At 45.1% G+C, this 17,472-nt stretch overlaps 1 protein-coding gene across 4 annotated transcripts in view; it reads left to right on the top strand.

Annotated features, from left to right (window-relative positions):
• Positions 1–647: 647 nt before the first annotated feature.
• Positions 648–17,472, top strand: part of LOC125304370 (phosphatidylinositol transfer protein beta isoform-like) — a 29,513-nt gene continuing 12,688 nt past the window's right edge. For 2 of the 4 annotated variants that reach the window (XR_007195229.1, XM_048258580.1), the window contains exons 1-11: positions 648–696; positions 4,857–4,887; positions 5,614–5,759; positions 6,093–6,184; positions 6,760–6,767; positions 7,365–7,442; positions 7,552–7,635; positions 13,683–13,760; positions 14,524–14,634; positions 14,782–14,904; positions 14,993–15,066. Coding sequence is in view for 3 of the 4 variants with exons in the window: in XM_048258580.1 (XP_048114537.1) it covers positions 677–696; positions 4,857–4,887; positions 5,614–5,759; positions 6,093–6,184; positions 6,760–6,767; positions 7,365–7,442; positions 7,552–7,635; positions 13,683–13,760; positions 14,524–14,634; positions 14,782–14,904; positions 14,993–15,043 (822 nt within the window). In the remaining variant the exon portion in view is untranslated. Of the gene's footprint in view, positions 697–4,856; positions 4,888–5,613; positions 5,760–6,092; positions 6,185–6,759; positions 6,768–7,364; positions 7,443–7,551; positions 7,636–13,682; positions 13,761–14,523; positions 14,635–14,781; positions 14,905–14,992; positions 15,160–17,472 lie in introns of those variants that run through there. The other 2 variants (XM_048258582.1, XM_048258581.1) reach the window with 2 other exon arrangements.

Genomic DNA, 17,472 nt, shown 5'->3' on the forward strand with positions numbered 1-17,472 from the left:
TCAGTGTTATTATACATTTATATAAGTTAAACGGAGCAAGCCATGCACAGACTGAAAGGATGGAATGGATATTTTTTGAAGCGTTGAAAAGGTACTCAATTTGTCTTCAATCTGAATCTCAAGTGTGTTTGTGGACCTGAGAATGAGTCCTGTTCAGCACTGTGTCTTTTTACCAAACAGACTTTACAAGTGTGGTCTCCCAATAAAAGACTATAACAGTAAGTTCTTAATAAAACAATGTAATAAATTCCTTTGCTTTGGCACTAGTTTTTAGTGTGTGTGGAATGGAAAGCCCTCCAGATTGGGCAACATTACTGGGTTGTGTTGTAAGGATCGTCCCACCAGTGAGTTCCTGAGCCAGTTTTAGCCAACATTCAGATCTGCAATAGACCTTTACAAGAATACACAACACTGTTATATAATTTCAAGTTATATCACTGTTACTTTACTGTTATATCATTTCATGTTATATCAAGTTCATTGAACTGTTCGCCATGCCCTGCCTTAAAGTTCATTAAACTGTTCGCCATGCCCTGCCCTAGCACTGAAATTGTTAAAGGGAATCACTGCATGGCGAGATGAGCCAATCACGGAGCACAGTGGGCGGAAGCTGTGTGTTGTTGATAATTGACATGACGTCAGCATCTGCGCGCAGCCGCAGCCAGGCGAGGAGAAGATGGTGCTCATCAAGGAATAGTAAGTTCAAATACTCCAAATATCATTCACTTTATCAGGTAGAGCTGCCTGTCAAATTATATATGTATGACATGAGACATGAAGAGTGCGAATGCTATTTGTGTCTGCGTCGGTTCATGTGTTGGACGAGCACTTTGCAGCCGGACGGGATGCAGAAGCAAGAGACACCGGCTTGTCAGGGCTAGTTAGCTTAGTGGCTAAACACTGCTACTGGTGCATTGGCATACAACGAGCCGAGCTACAGCTAACGTCAGCGGTCTCAGCCGTAATGTATATCTGAATGGCTAAGCTTCTGCTGCTGTGCGAGCAAGATTAACGCAACTCCATCTGTCGAATAAATGCAGACAGAACGACTGATTCAGAACTGATTTTTCAGCGATTCATCACATCGAGCTATCTGTTTAACACTATGTCACTATGTTGCTTAATGCATCAATATCAAACGGTGATATCAAACGCCGGTGATATGCACTGCTCCCTGGAACCCCAGCTAGCTATCCACTGATAGCTGATTAAAGTGGAGTAAATATTTTTATCTGTCAATGCAATCTGCGTGTGAACCGTTATTCTAGCCTAAAACGGGAACGTAGCGAACGTTTGTTCACAGTGATCCGATGTGGCGCCATAGTTTCGGATCAGGTCTTCAGCTTAATCCAGGTCAATAGGTGTTAAGGTGTGTTCTGTGGGAGCTAAATTAAGTCCGTATGCAATAGATGTTAACTTTACCTATGTGTGTAGCTACCGTTAGTTTCGTTAAATCACACTATATGGGCATGCATTGCTGATCTTAAAGTGTCTGCACAGAGATGCGCCATTTAGTGAATACTGAGAACATCAACTTTATTAGAACGCAGGCATGGAACAACTTGTAACGTTGGGCGCAGGGGTGTGGGAGTGATGTTAAACGTTATCGACGCTTAAGCTAATTACGCGCACTCCGCTCCCGTTAGCTGGTGGATATATTTAGCCGTGTAGTGCTCAGTAAGTTCGCTTTTCTGATGCTTTCGTCCCAGGCTTACCATTGCCTAACACGAATCAAGCGCCACGATACCTTGACTCCGATAGTCGGTCCCTTCCCTTGTGATTACAGTATAACCTGTGTTGTTGGTGTGATGTCTCCTGCTGTCACCTGACTCACCTGTCATTATGCAAGATATGGCAACCTGTTGTTGCTGATGTCTCCACTTTAAACAGTATGTGCAACTCGGGGACACAGATTTCTAACAGTCCTTAGCACAACGTTACAATATAAACACGTAGATTAATCTAGCGTCTTTGACTGGTCGTGGTCGTTGAAATGAGAATGACCTTAGAGTTAGCATTGGCTCCCACCAGCGCTCTGTGCGGGAATGCTTGCACTGTTTCGAAATCACATGGCGTTTTATTATCCTGTCCTCTCCCTGACTGCTTGCTGTAAGGAGGTCCTAAAGCAGCTAACTCTCTCCACAGGTATCACCTCGAGAGTTATGTCATAGAAGCCTCTTCCCATAGGCCAGTCCGTCTCTGTGTCTTCAAGGCCTTAAGTATCTAGGAATAGGAAAGCCCCACTGACTACCTCTGCCCTGTGTGTGTGTGTGTATGTGTGTGTACACATGTATGTGTCGGTGTCTTCAACCTCCAGTCCAGTCTGCTGTGGCTGCTTGTCTAATGGTCTGCTCTAACAAGCCCACCCAAAGAGATCCCATCTGAAGGAGTGTTTTGAGAATAGAGAAAAGCACGGTGCTCTGACCATAATGTGCAGGTAATGGTGGTGCAAAGGTGACTTTAGTGACTGCAGTGGTGGGAATCATAAGCAGATAACTGTGAAGGTCAGGTGGCGGTAAAGTGACACACACAGGTGACTTTCACATCTGTAGTAGTGCTCAAGTGATCATCATACACAGTGAGTTACCTGTGATGCAGGTAAATGGTGCACAGGTGGTTTCTGGTGCAGGTGACTGAAGCAGGTGACTGTGCTCAGGTGACATGTAAGGTGACCGTGACACACATAGGTGACCTCTGCATCTAGTAGTGCTCAAGTGATCATCATACCTGATACAGGTAACTGGTGCGCAGGTGGTTTCTGGAGCAGGTAACTCATATGCTGACACACACACATAGTTGGCACATGCAAGCCAAGCAATTCTGATTAGAGTTGGGCAATATGACAATATTTCGTATCATTTTTGGTCGTAATAAGTGAGGTACCATTAAACACGTGGGCTGGTTTTTGCTCCACATACTGGAGTGGTGAACTATGCAAACACAAACATTGTTCCATAAAAGTGAAACTTAATCCTGGCCTTCTATATGAATGTTACATTTTACCAATTAAGTAGGTTAAAATGCCATATGACAATTCCAGTTAAAAAGCAAGTTAGTTCTCAATAACAATTAGTAGGCCTATGGCACAGATGATGCTTTATGGCACGGCCCTAATTTGGATATGCAGTGTCAGGTTCTCATCAACAATTAGCCTAGTAGGCCTATGGCACGGATGATACTTTTTGGCACAGCCCTAATTTGGATATGCAGTGTCAGGTCATTGTAGCGCACAGGTGTCTGAGGCCCTGTAGTGGTGGCACAGTCCAGTCTAGTCACTTTATAAAGTGCATTTAAAACAACAGGTAATGACCCCACTGTTCTTTGCCATTGAGGTGAAAAGATTGAAAATGGTCGAGTAGAGTTTCTCGTGCTCAGGTGTTTGCATGTATTCCTGATACTCAGGTGTCTGGGGTGCCAGGTGTTCGTAGGGTGTTCCTGATACTCAGGTGTCTGGGGTGCCAGGTGTTTGTATGGGGCATGTGTGCCTGATGCTCAGGTATCTGGGGTGCCAGGTGTTTGTATGGGGCATGTGTGCCTGATGCTCAGGTGTCTGGGGTGCCAGGTGTTCGTAGGGTGTTCCTGATGCTCAGGTATCTGGGGTGCCAGGTGTTTGTATGGGGCATGTGTGCCTGATACTCAGGTGTCTGGGGTGCCAGGTGTTTGTATGGGGCATGTGTGCCTGATGCTCAGGTGTCTGGGGTGCCAGGTGTTCGTAGGGTGTTCCTGATGCTCAGGTATCTGGGGTGCCAGGTGTTTGTATGGGGCATGTGTGCCTGATACTCAGGTGTCTGGGGTGCCAGGTGTTTGTATGGGGCATGTGTGCCTGATGCTCAGGTATCTGGGGTGCCAGGTGTTTGTATGGGGCATGTGTGCCTGATGCTCAGGTATCTGGGGTGCCAGGTGTTTGTATGGGGCATGTGTGCCTGATGCTCAGGTATCGGGGGTGTTCAGGAGATGGGACGCAGGTGTCTGGGGTGCCAGGTGTTTGTATGGGGCATGTGTGCCTGATGCTCAGGTATCTGGGGTGTTCAGGAGATGGGACGCAGGTGTCTGGGGTGCTTAGGTGTTTGTAATGCTGAGGTGGTGGTTCGGGTCTCTGGAGCACAAGTGATGTGTCAGTGGGGCGCAGGTGTCAATGCTGCTCAGGTTATGGGGTGCAGGTGTCCGTGCTGCTGTGTCAGTGCCACTCAGGTGATGGGGTGCAGGTGTCTGTGATGCTCAGGTGATGGACGCTGTGTCAGTGCTGCTCAGGTAATGGGGTGCAGGTGTCAGTGCTGCTGTGTCAGTGCTACTCAGGGGATGGGGTGCAGGTGTCAGTGCTGCTCTGGTGATGGACGCTGTGTCAGTGCTGCTCAGGTGATGGACGCTGTCTCTGCTGCTCAGGTGATGGGGTGCAGGTGTCAGTGCTACTCAGGTGATGGGCCGCAGGTGTCAGTGCTGCTGTCTCAGTGCTTCTCAGATAATGGCGCGCAGGTGTCAGTGCTGCTCAGGTGATGGGGCGCAGGTGTCAGTGCTGCTCAGGTGATGGGGTGCAGGTGTCTGGGCTGCTCAGGTGATAGGGTGCAGGTGTCTGGGCTGCTCAGGTGATTGCTGTGTTGCGGTTTATGGTGTTGAGGGGATTGTGGCGCTCACGGGAGGGACGTTGTGTCTTTGTCGTAGGGTTGGCCTAATGTGATCATCATGATGCCCATGTATCTATGGTCTCTGTATAGGTTATGAGTGATGTTGACTTTCAATAACTCACCATGTTGATAAGAGGGCAACAGCAATTTCATTAAGAGGTTGTCTCTCTCTCCCCCTCTCTCTCTCTGTCTGTCACCCCCCTCTCTCTCTCTCTCCCTCTCTCTCCTTCTCAGCCGTGTGGTAGTGCCATGCTCAGTGGAAGAGGTAAGAATCACACTGTGTGTGTACTGTATGTCAATTGTTTTACAGGGTCTTGTATGTGTGTATTTTATTTAGTTCTGTGTGTGTGTTCTGTACAGGATCTTGTGTGTGTATGTGTGTGTGTGGATGTTCTTTACAGGGTCTTGTGTGTGTGTGTGTGGATGTTCTTTACAGGGTCTTGTGTGTGTGTGTGTGTGTGTGTGGATGTTCTTTACAGGGTCTTGTGTGTGTGAGTGTTTGATTTAGTTCTGTGTGTGTGTGTGTGTGGATGTTCTTTACAGGGTCGTGTGTGTGTGTGTGTGGATGTTCTTTACAGGGTCTTGTGTGTGTGAGTGTTTGATTTAGTTCTGTGTGTGTGTGTTCTGTACAGGGTCTTGTGTGTGAGTGTTTTATTTAGTTTTGTATGTGTGTGTGTGTTCTGTACAGGGTCTTGTATGTGTGAGTGTTTGATTTAGTTCTGTGTGTGTTCTTTACAGGGTCTTGTGTGTGAGTGTTTGATTTAGTTCTGTGTGTGTGTGTGTGTGTGTTCTTTACAGGGTCTTGTTTTAGTTTTTATATGTGGTTTATTTTTATAGGCAGGTGCGTATGTGTATGTCCATGAGAAAAGAGCCTGTGTGTGTTATGATATACAGAATTGCATTACATACTCTCTTCCTCTTTAATGTGTGTGTGTGTGTGTGCGTGTGCGCGTGCGTGTGTGTCTGTGCGTGCGTGTGTGTGTGTGAGCAGTACCAGGTTGGCCAGCTGTACTCTGTGGCAGAAGCCAGTAAGAATGAAACAGGAGGAGGGGAGGGCATCGAGGTGCTGACCAACGAACCCTACGAGAAAGAGGGAGAGAAAGGACAATACACACACAAGATCTACCACCTCAAGAGGTACACACACACACACACACACACATACACGATCTACCTCCTCAAGAGGCACACACACACACACATACACACATACATACACGATCTACCTCCTCAAGAGGCACACACACACACACACACACACACAATCTACAACCTCAAGAGGTACACACACACACACACACACACACACACACACACACACACACACACACACACACACACAATCTCCACCTCAAGACACACGGGCACAGCACACATGCACACTCTAGATGTATCACACACACACACACACATAGTTCACCAACATGTGATATGTTTATTGCTAAGTCGTGTGTGTGTGTGTGTGTTTAGTAAAGTGCCAGGGTTTGTGAAGATGATTGCACCAGAAGGAGCCTTGGTGTTTCACGAGAAAGCTTGGAACGCCTACCCCTACTGCAGAACCAGTGAGTGTACACACACACACACACACACACACACATTGACATTGTGATATTTGTACCAGTGGTGGACAGTATGAAGTAGATGTAATTTGTTTCTGTAAGTTACAAATAAATGTAAAATGAAATAATTGTTCTCAAGTGCTGTTATTTCATAACCGCTTGTTCTCACCTAATTATTCAGTGTTTTGTGCTTATGATCTTTTCAATAAACAAATGTCAGACACTATTTAAAGATTGGTGTGCCAAGAATGGCATTATTATTTTCACCTAAAATCAGTTGATTTAGCAGGAGTTTTGATGTGAAAATGATTAGGTACTTTTACTTTTAATACTTAAGTACATATGAAGGCAAATACTTTTATACTTCTACTCGTGGAAATTGAAAGTGAATACTTCCACTTTTACTGGAGTAATATTATTTTACACAAGGTATCTCTACTTTCACTCAAGTGCGTAGTTAGTCTGCTTCGTCCACCACTGATTGCTACCATTAATCACTTTGAATTGTGGGGAACCTGGCAAAAACTGATGAGTTTTTCTTTTGTCTTTTTTATGGCATGTGCTCTTCATGTGTGCAGTAATCACGGTGAGTGCATCTGTTTGTGTGTGTTTAGTAGTGAGTGAGTGTGAGTGTGTGTGCGTGTTTAGTAGTATATGTACTCTGTGTGTGTGTGTGTGTGTGTGTGTTTAGTAGTGTGTGTGTGTGTGTGTGTTTAGTAGTATTTGCACTGGTGTGTGTGTATATTGAGTGTGCTTGCTTACATGGTCACTGATCATCTAGACGTGTGTGGTAAGTAGTGTTCATCCATTACCTGCATAGGGGCATCTAAAAAAGAGACATTGTGTTCCACATTGACCCTAAAGATGGTAATGTGATGGATTAAAACTTTAGACAATGAATGGCTGACACCCATCCAATCAGAAGTGACCGAAAAACAGCAGCATTGCTCTTGGTGAGGCGGTGGTCAACACGTAAAATTGCTGCCCAAGTCCATGTTTATTTCACTAGCTGTGTCATTGTGTAACTTAGCAGAGTGTCATTGTGCAACTCCTTTCTTATTTCAACTCTTTCTTTTCTTCAGATTCTCTTCCTCCATCTTCTTTCCTCTCTTCTTTTTTATCATCAACCCGCTGTGGACTAAAGTAACTTAATCCACTCTGTCCTGTTTCTGAATCTTGCTAGAACGAGTACATGAAAGACGACTTCATGATAAAAATCGAGACGTGGCACAAAGCAGACGACATGGGGAACCAAGAGAATGTGAGTAAAGTGTGTGTGTGTGTGTGTGTGTGTGTGTTGTGTTGAGAGAGAGAGAGAGAACGTGTGTGTGTGTGCGTTTGTATAATCTTGGTGTGATTACTGCTCACAGATCCATGAGCTGGATGCAGAGACATGGAAGACTGTAGAGGTGGTGCCCATTGACATTGCAGACAAGACACAAGTAGAAGCTGCGGTGAGCCATCTATCTATCTATCTATCTATCTATCTATCTATCTATCTCCTCTAACCCTTCACTTGTTAACCTTCAATCCTTCAGCCTCTTACCCCTCACCAGTTACCCCTTACACTCTCGCTGGGTCTCTTGTTACCCTTTAGCCCCTCACCCTCACCAGTTACCCCTTACCATCTGCCCGGGTCTCTGGTTACCCTTCAGCCCCTCACCCATTACCCCTCGTCCTCTTCTCCTTCACCTGTTACCATTCAGGTCAACCCTCTCCCCAAAGATTCCAGAATACTAACCAGGACAGAGTAGCATAACTCATCCCCAATGGGAGCTAAAACCAGATGGATCTGGTCTCATTATGTGACCCAAGACATCTCCCTTAGTCCCCCCAACCCACTCCCACCCTTCCCCCAGCGAACACGGCAGCAGTCACCTCACCATACCTCTGACCCCTGAGGGTAACCACAGCAACATGCCCTGGTGGTAGGTTAGCCTCACTGCAAGTCCTACATGTGACCTCCTCAGCGACACCACACTGCTTGTGTTGATGTGGCACATTTGCTGGGGAAGTGGAATAGTCCTGAATGAATGTTCTGTCATGAATGACTTCCACACAGAAAGAGAGGCTAAGACCGTAACCTTGCCCTCTCCTTCCCTGCCCTGCCCTGCCCTGCCCTGCCCAGGTACAGGTGAACTGTGAACCTTGTGAGTGTGTGTGTGTGTGTGTTTTTCAGACATGAGGTTAGATAGATAAATAGATAGATACTTTATTGATCCCCAAGGGGTTAATCTCTGCTTTAAGACATAATACATCAGAGGTTTAAAAGGGGAAAGGATCACACCATCAACGGTGCAGAAGTTCTTGTCTGCTGATTTTGTGTGTGTGTGTTTGGGCATCGTACTTTTGTATGTTTACACTCATGACGTTACCAGAGCTAGTGAGCGGAGCGCGAGTGAGCGAGGAGCGGAGCGGATGGAATTTTGTTGGAGCGCGGAACGCTTTTATATTCAGAAGCCGGAGCAGCCCATGTCCCGCTCCATTTTCGCTCCGATACCGCTCACGCCACGAGTGTGAGGCATGCCCAAATCCACCCTGAATTCACGTCTTCGTAGTGTATCCAAGACCGCTACAATTCAAAACAAACATATTGACCATAATTGTAACAGTTTAGGCATAGCCAGAGTTTTGCTCAAGATAAGCTTTAAAGGCTAGCATTCAGAATTAGGGGAGCGAATAGCCTACAGATCACGAAAATAGCGCACACTAGGCGTTTCAAACACATACAGTACACATACTACACATACAGGGGTGGACGCAGCCCCCCACACAAAAAAGATCACACACGAGGAAGACCTAAAAGGGGAACACACTACACTAAAACACAGACATTAAAACAGTAAATAAAGGCATTAACACACACAAGGAGCAGCCGAGTGAACAGCCACCTGAGCGAGGAGCGGGATATTCGCACCGCTCAGCTCCGCTCACTAGCTCTGGACATTACACAGCATGCTAATGAATGACCTGATAGACCACTTCAAAAGTCTACCACTTCAAAAATCTTTTAAGTTATCTTGTGCACAACTTAAGTTAACTAGTGCACAACTCGGTCTTGCAAAGGTTTGTGATTGGTGTGGCTATAAGTGACCTACTCCTGTAGGAATTCTCAGGAAGTATGGTTGAAAATTGTGATGAATTTCCTGTAAGAATTCCTAAAAATTGTGATCCAACCAGGATTTTGTGATCTTAGTTTGATTGTTGTAGTCAAAAGTAACAGAACTAGCTGCTAAAAAGATGAAATTCCATGCCTTTTTCCATTGCCTTTTTTGCATAAACAAAATTGCTGTTGCAATTGAGTTGCAGCTCTGGGATTTTTGTGAATTGCGAAATCCTGCAGGGTCTTATAATTGGGAGGTGATTTTATCAAGGAGAGAAAATCATCGGTTTGAGAAACAGATGCATCATACTGTAGCTCCTCAACTGGATGCTTAGGCACGAGGCAAAATGGCAGTCCTCTCTTCAACTGGCAACAGGCAACTCTGAAGTCTTTTTTTAATTTATTTTTTAAAATAGAGGTATCATATAGAGCTGGAGAGCGGGAGGAAGTGCCCCCCATTCATTTCAACGGCCCATTCGACACTAGCTACTTCAGCCAAAAAAACGCTTTAAATTCCCCGCAATCATCTTTTTCAAAATGGCATGTCACAGTGCTCATTTCCGTCACCATCTAGATTTAGCCAGTTAGGTGCTGCGTTACCGATGGAGACAACGTGGAGTACAACGGTATGTTGTCGATGTGGAATGGTGGTTGAGCTGGCAATTTCCTGATAGAAGGTTCAGCCAATCCACATGGATGGCATGATTTATGGCGCCTATTTGGCTTGTTTGTGTGTGCCATTTTTAAAGATTGTAGCAGCCTGCTGGGATGTTAACCGGCTGAAGCTTACCCTCCAAATCCTGCCCCCCTGGTTTCATATGGTTTCATGTCAATCATGGTGGAGGAAATGTGATGCTGTTGACCACTTTGGTACTCATGAAGAGGCAACTTGGAACAAGGGAGGCTAGTACCCTATTTTTTCACAGGGCCGTTTCCACTACCGGACCTGGAACTTGGTTTTACTGGGCCGGGGCCATTTGTTTGACCAGGGTCCTTCAATTCTAATGGAAACACAAGGACTGAGAGGACCGAGTGAGAGCAGGATCCTGGACAAGTTCCCGTTTTACCCTGAACGCCCATATGCAAACTCGACTCGTGTCATGTAAAATGCTATCAATGGCGTTTGATTGCGGCCAGTTTCACCCTGCAAGAGAACAATGCCTCAAAGCCTGCTCCAGATTATACTGGACTAGACTAAGGAAGGAAGGCAGTCGGCTGGGATTCCGTCTGTAATGCAGTGATTATTTCAATCACAGGAGCAGCTAAACTGTTGTGCCCATGAAGACTGACTTATGTTGCGGGGGCTCAACAAAATGACAACTAGTCTTGTTTGTCCAAAAACCTGATGGCAGGCTGTTGATTTGTTTGCCAAGGAATTTTTTGATGAAAGCAAGGTTTCAAGTGTAAAATGTTTCAGTACAAATTATTCTAATCTTGCCCATATCTAGATGATCTATTTGTTTTTTTTTTTATTTATTTGATAGGTGAACATCTGATTTCTCAGGATGTATCTGAAATTGTGTGACTGACTATGTGTGTATGTGTGAGAGAGAGAGAGATGATGTAACCTGTAGGTGATTATGTGCTGACAGTAACATCTCTGATGTCACACCTGTGTAAATGCTGTCTTGATTCAGTGTCGTGTCAGACTGTAGCACTCGGAGCATTCAGGTGTTCTGTGTGTGTGTGTGTGTGTGTGTGTGTGTGTGTGTGTGTGTGTGTGTGTATGTATAATTGGATCAGTTCTCAAGCAGGGTCAATCCTTTGGCCATCTGTTCCAAGAACTGCGCTCTCCACTTTGACAGATTAAAGGTATTCCGTGTGTGTGTGTGCCTGTGTCTCTGTGGGAGTAGACATACACACACACACACAGGTTTGCTCATGGTATTAGGGGACATTAGAAAGCATTATACATCAGAGTATCAAGGAAGGTTAATACACCTCTGTCAGTGGCCAGCCAGCAGAATGGTGAGCAGTGAGTAAGTCTCTCTCCCTGACGCTTTCATGTCAGACATACACTGGAAAGGTGTTATGTTCTTAGGTAGGGGGTTTGAATGAATGAAACCTTTATTACCCCAAGGGGGCAATGGCATTTGTCTTGCATTTAGGAGCCATTAGTTACATAGAGCTAGACAACACTTATACAGACTCACACATTGATACATAGAATGACAAACAAATCCAAAAAACATACAATATATATTAAAAAAGTGTGTATGCATGATTTAGGATGGTGTCAACCTGTCTGAATTCAACCTATTTAGCAACTGGATGCTCCTTGGCACAATAGATGGGTTTCCCACTGTGGTCGATGAACAACGAATTTCCCTCAGGATGAGTGATGGTGTCTGCAGGGTTCCCACGGGTCCTTGAAATTCTTTAAAGTTTGTGAACCTGGAGAAAAAAATGTCAAGGCCCTTGAAAGTTTTTGAAAACAGACATAAATAAATGGAGGTCCTTGAAAGTCCTTGAATTTCTTTTTGAGGAAAAAATTCCATACAATTCCGTCTGCTTATTAACATGTTTCAATTATTTAGCCACCACTTCTGTCGATATCCTACGCGTATGCCTGAATTACGTTGGTTAGAACTACAGTGCCTGCATGATTTTTGCATGTTTCCCGTGTGTAGTGCTTGTTGCCCAAATGTTTAATTTAACATATTGATGAATAAACCAACAGTTAACGAGTTTAACTTGTTTAGGAAAATCTAGAAGTTTATTTCAGCTCAGTTTTATGCAAAACACAAACATGAAAAATGGAATAAGCCTACCACACCTGTCATATATGACCAAAAAGAAAAGAAAAGGTATCCTTGGTCTGTTGAGGTAACATGATTTAACAATTTTATCGACACATTAGGTCCTTGAATTTGAGGATATTGGGCCTGGAAAGTCCTTGAAAGGTCCTTGAATTTGATCTTAACCAAGGTGTGGGAACCCTGTATCTGTCTATCTATCTGTCTATCTATCTATACTTATACTTATGCTTACTTATACTTAGTACGCTAGCACCCGTTGGTTTTAGCAGCCTTGCTAGCATGCTAGCACCCGTTGGTTTTAGCAGCCTTGCTAGCATGCTAGCACCCGTTGGTTTTAGCCGCCTTGCTAGCATGCTAGCACTTGTTGGTTTTAACCGCCTTGCTAGCATGCTAGCACCCGTTGGTTTTAGCAGCCTTGCTAGTACGCTAGCACCCGTTGGTTTTAGCCGCCTTGCTAGCACGCTAGCACCCATTGGTTTTAGCAGCCTTGCTAGTACGCTAGCACCCGTTGGTTTTAGCCGCCTGGCTAGCACACTAGCACCCGTTGGTTTTAGCCACCTGGCTAGCATGGCTGCCTCCTGGGCTGTTGCTGGCGCAATGAGTTTGAGTCCAGACCAACGCAGAACAGAGCAGTTGACACAGCCAAACACTCGCCAAACAGGATTATTTAGTGGACTGCTGTACTAGAGCTTAGATCGGGCCCAAAAAAATCAAGCCCGATCCTACCCGAGCCTGTGCACATTGTGCCCGACCCGGCCCGACACATTAACTGTAATTATGAGCCCGAGCCCGATTTTAAACCCGACATTTTTTAAATACGTGGGCCATTATAACTGACGCTCTCAACTACAATTCCGAGTTGTTTGAGCTACAGAAGTCTGTTTAGAATTATATTAATGAATAATGCAACAGAGGATGAAGAATATAAACTATGTTTGTTTATTCAGAATGGAATGGGTTGCAAATTACAACGTTAAATTATGTCCCTGCAGCAAAACTCAATTTCTCTGTGAGGGCTTGCCTCGCTCTCAGGTGTATGCTTGGAGAAGTGACAAAAGAGGACATTGAAGGCTGGCTATCATTATTTTTTCTTTACATCTTCAAGCTTCACGTTGCACTTAAGCTACACAATATAGCACAGCAGGCCCGGTGTGATGCGTGCGAGTGGAGAAGCTGCGCATGACACGTGTTGCGTAAATGACATTACAAATGACATTTTGTAACTCTGAGCCTAACTTGTATAACTTTGTACACACTTGTTACTTAGGCCTACTTTGTTAAATATATAACATTTCTGACTATGGAAAGGTTTAGCTCCCCACCCAAGTAGGCTAATGATTTAAAAAAAAAAAAAATGCTTGATCAAGGACCCGGCCTGTGGGTCAAGTTCAGGCTCGGGCAGAGAATCTAAACTCTATGCTATACCCCTTATTGGACTCCTGTACCCCTCTCTCTTTCTCTTTCTCTATCTAGTTTGGGTTTTCATCCCTAATTAACCTATATAGATCCGTGCACTGGGCTGTAAGCCCATTAAAAAGTATGTGTGTGCAGGACTACATACTGATTTAATGCAGTTTAACATGATGATTATGTGTGCAGAACTGTTGTTGATGTTTAAACATAATTTTGAATATGACAGGACTACAAGCCCCATGAAGACCCAGCCCTCTTCATCTCTAAAAAGACAGGCAGAGGTCAGCTCAGCCCAGAATGGAAGGTGAGCACACACACAGTCTCTCTCACACACACACTCACACACACACACTTACACAAACATACTGCTCCTCTGAAAAGATTTAAGAAAAATATGTTTAATAGTTATATTGGATATCAGCAGAAATGATGCCTCATGCTTCCTTAATTTTATTTATTAATTATTCTTTTATAACTTTTATTATTATTATTCTTAAAGCAAAACCAAAGAACTTTCCCTCTGTCGCACGCACGCTATTTGTTTATCCAGCACCGGCTTTGCAAATAACGATGTCCACAGACAAGGTAGAATATGTTGCACGATTTATGAAAGTACGATGTATTGCGACATCAGATGCAAGTCAAATTTGTAGTTTCTTATGTCTCATTTCATCGAACTACAGACCCGCTACCCGATCTGGCAAACTTGCATAGTGCGGTTATAGCGATAGAGGGCCGCCAGCGAATCTTGAAGTGCCGTTCACCCTGTTACAAGTTGATGAACCACTGAAACGATTTTGGAAACATTATTTTAAGGTACAAAAAACTCTTTGGTGTTGCTTTAATGTTTTAATGCAATGTGTACATGCATACATACATATATACATGCATGCATGCATACATACATACATACACACACACACACACATACATACACATTACACACAGAAAATGTCATTCATACTTGGGGGCATTTCACATGCATTTGCACAAACTTAAGATAAACACACTCATATGGCCACACATGGCTCAGTGTGGTTAATGACCTTGTGTGTGTGTGTGTGTAGACCGAGCTGGAATCCAAGCCGCAACACCCTCGGATGTGTGCCTATAAGTTGGTTACAGTCAAGTTCAAATGGTGGGGCCTTCAGAGCAAGGTTGAGCACTTCATCCATAAGGTACCTGGTGTTGTGTGTGTATGTCTTATATTGTGTGTTAATGGTGTATATATGTTCTCCGTTGTGTGTGTGTGTGTTGTATAGTATAGTATAATGTCTTGAATTGTGTATTGATGGGCTATGTGTTTTTTTATTGTTTGTCCTCAGCAAGAGAAGCGTATCTTCACTAACTTCCATCGCCAGCTGTTCTGCTGGATTGACAACTGGTACGGACTGACGATGGCCGACATCAGGAAGATGGAGGAGGAAACCCAGAGGGAGCTGGAGGAGGTAGAGGCTGTCCCACGTGCAGCAGTAGCACTCTAGACATAGTGTAGTTGTAGCTTGACATGAGTGTGTGTGTGTGTTGTGTGTATAGATGCGTCAGCAGGGTTCTATACGTGGCACATCGGCAGCAGCAGAAGAGTAGCGCCCCCCTGTGGCGCAAGTACAGTAAGTCTGAGAGGCACTTGCTCCTCTCCTCTCCTCTCCTCCCATCTCCTCTCCTCATCTCTCCTCTCATCTCCTCTCCTCTCCTCCCATCTTCTCTACTCATCTCTCCTATCCTTCCATCTCTTCTCCTCCCATCTCCTCTCCTCTCCTCCCATCTCCTCTCCTCATCTCTCCTATCCTTCCATCTCTTCTCCTCTCCTCCCATCCCTTCTCCTCTCCTCTTCACCTCCCATCTCCTCTCCTCTCCTCCCTTCTCTCATCTCCTCTCCTATCCTCCCATCTCTTCTCGTCCTATCTCCTCTCCTCTCCTCCCTTCTCTCATCTCCTCTCCTATCCTCCCATCTCTTCTCGTCCTATCTCCTCTCCTCTCCTCCCATCTCCTCTCCTCCCTTCTCCTCTCATCTCCTCCTATCTCCTCTCCTCCTATCTCCTCTCTTCTCCTCCCTTCTCCTCTCCTCCCATCTCCTATCCTCCCATCTCCTCTCCTCTCATCTCCTCTCCTCCCTTCTCCTCTCCTCTCCTCCCTTATCCTCTCCTCTCATCTCCTCCTCCCATCTCCTCTCCTCTCCTCCCATCTCCTCTCCTCCCTTCTCCTCTCATCTCCTATCCTCCCATCTCCTCTCCTCCTATCTCCTCTCCTCCCTTATCCTCTCCTCTCCTCCCTTCTCATCTCATCGCCCTCTTCTCATTTGCATGCTTGTCTTCTCAGGGTGTGTGTCCGCACGCACGCGTGTCTTTGACTCAACTGCATGTCACTCTTGTGTGTGTGTGTGTGTGTGTGTGCGCGCGTCTTTGACTCAACTGCATGTCACTCTTGTGTGTGTGTGTGTGCGCGTGTCTTTGACTCAACTGCATGTCACTCTTGTGTGTGTGTGCGCGTGTCTTTGACTCAACTGCATGTCACTCTTGTGTGTGTGTGTGTGTGTGTGTGTGCGCGTGTCTTTGACTCAACTGCATGTCACTCTTGTGTGTGTGTGTGTGTGTGTGTGTGTGCGCGCGTCTTTGACTCAACTGCATGTCACTCTCATGCCTTTTCCCTCGTCTTTGTATTTCATTCTCTTTCACATTCTCATACTTTTTTTTGTCTCCATGTACAGTATATATGTACTGCCTCTCATGCACACATATTTTCTTTTGTGTGTGTGTGTGTGTGTGTGTCTCTGTGTGTGTCAATGCAGTGCTGTGTACTAACTTAATCGTTCACTCACTCCTTTCAGCGTCATTTCACCTATTTTATGTGTTGTTCCTGTGGGCACCTATGTGATCTGGAGTCTCTTCTATTTGTGTGTGTGTGAGAGGGAGAGAACTTTTCTAACCTGCATTTGCTTGTTGAAACTGTGCTAATCTGTGTGTCTGCTGTGTCAGCTTTTCTAACCTGCATTTGCTTGTTGAAACTGTGTGTGTGTTTGTGTGTGTGTGTGTGCGTGTGTGTGTGCGTGTGTGCGTGAACAGCGCTAGCGTGTGCTAACCTTGCGTCCTCTGTGCGTGTGTGTGTGTTTGTGCGTGTGTGTGTGTGCGTGCGTGTGTGTGCGTGCGTGCGTGCGTGTGTGTGTGTGTGTCAAAGTCAAAGTCAAAGTCAAAGTCAGCTTTATTGTCAATTTCTTCACATGTTCCAGACATACAAAGAGATCGAAATTACGTTTCTCACTATCCCACGGGGAAGACAAGACATATTTTACCAATTTAGGTCCACAGACAAACATAACATTCAAGTAAACAAAAAAGTAAGCAAATAAGTAAATAAGAGGGCACATATAATAATGAAAAAATAAGAGCAGCAAAATGTGGTTGAAATTGTGCATAGACAGTCAATAAAAATACTAGTGCAAATTCAGGCCAATAAAAGGCTTGGGTAGTTCTGTTTGACCTAAGTAAGAAGAAAGTGGCATAGTGGTGCAAGTTATGTAAGTGCAGCAGAAGTGTTGTGTTTCAGGACAACACCAGTTGTAAAGTGTACAAGTGTGCAAGTGTGCAAGTGGAGTAGTGCAGGCGGCCATTTTGGGTCCAATGTCAGGATGTTATGTAGCTGAGGGTGGAGGGGGGAGAGGGGGAGAAGTTCAGCATCCTTACGGGCTTGGTGTATGAAGCTGTTGGTGGAGTCTGGTAGTCTTGGCGGGGCGCGGGCTTGTACCTCTTCCCAGAGGGCAGTAGATCAAACAGATTGTGGCGGGGTGACTTGCATCACTCACAATTTTGGTGGTATGCTTCTTGGTGAGGTGGGTGGTGTAAATGTCCTTCAGGGAGGAGTGAAGCACCAATAATCCTTCCAGCTGTGTTCACTATGGCTGCAGAGCTTTCCTGTTGTATTCAGTGCAGCTTCCATTTACACAGCGATACAGCTGGAGGATGCTCTCGATGGTGCCTCGGTAGAATGTGGTCATGATGGCTGGTGGAGCACTTGCTTTC

This window comes from Alosa alosa, chromosome 12, assembly GCF_017589495.1.
Source record: "Alosa alosa isolate M-15738 ecotype Scorff River chromosome 12, AALO_Geno_1.1, whole genome shotgun sequence".
Taxonomy (NCBI): domain Eukaryota; kingdom Metazoa; phylum Chordata; class Actinopteri; order Clupeiformes; family Clupeidae; genus Alosa; species Alosa alosa.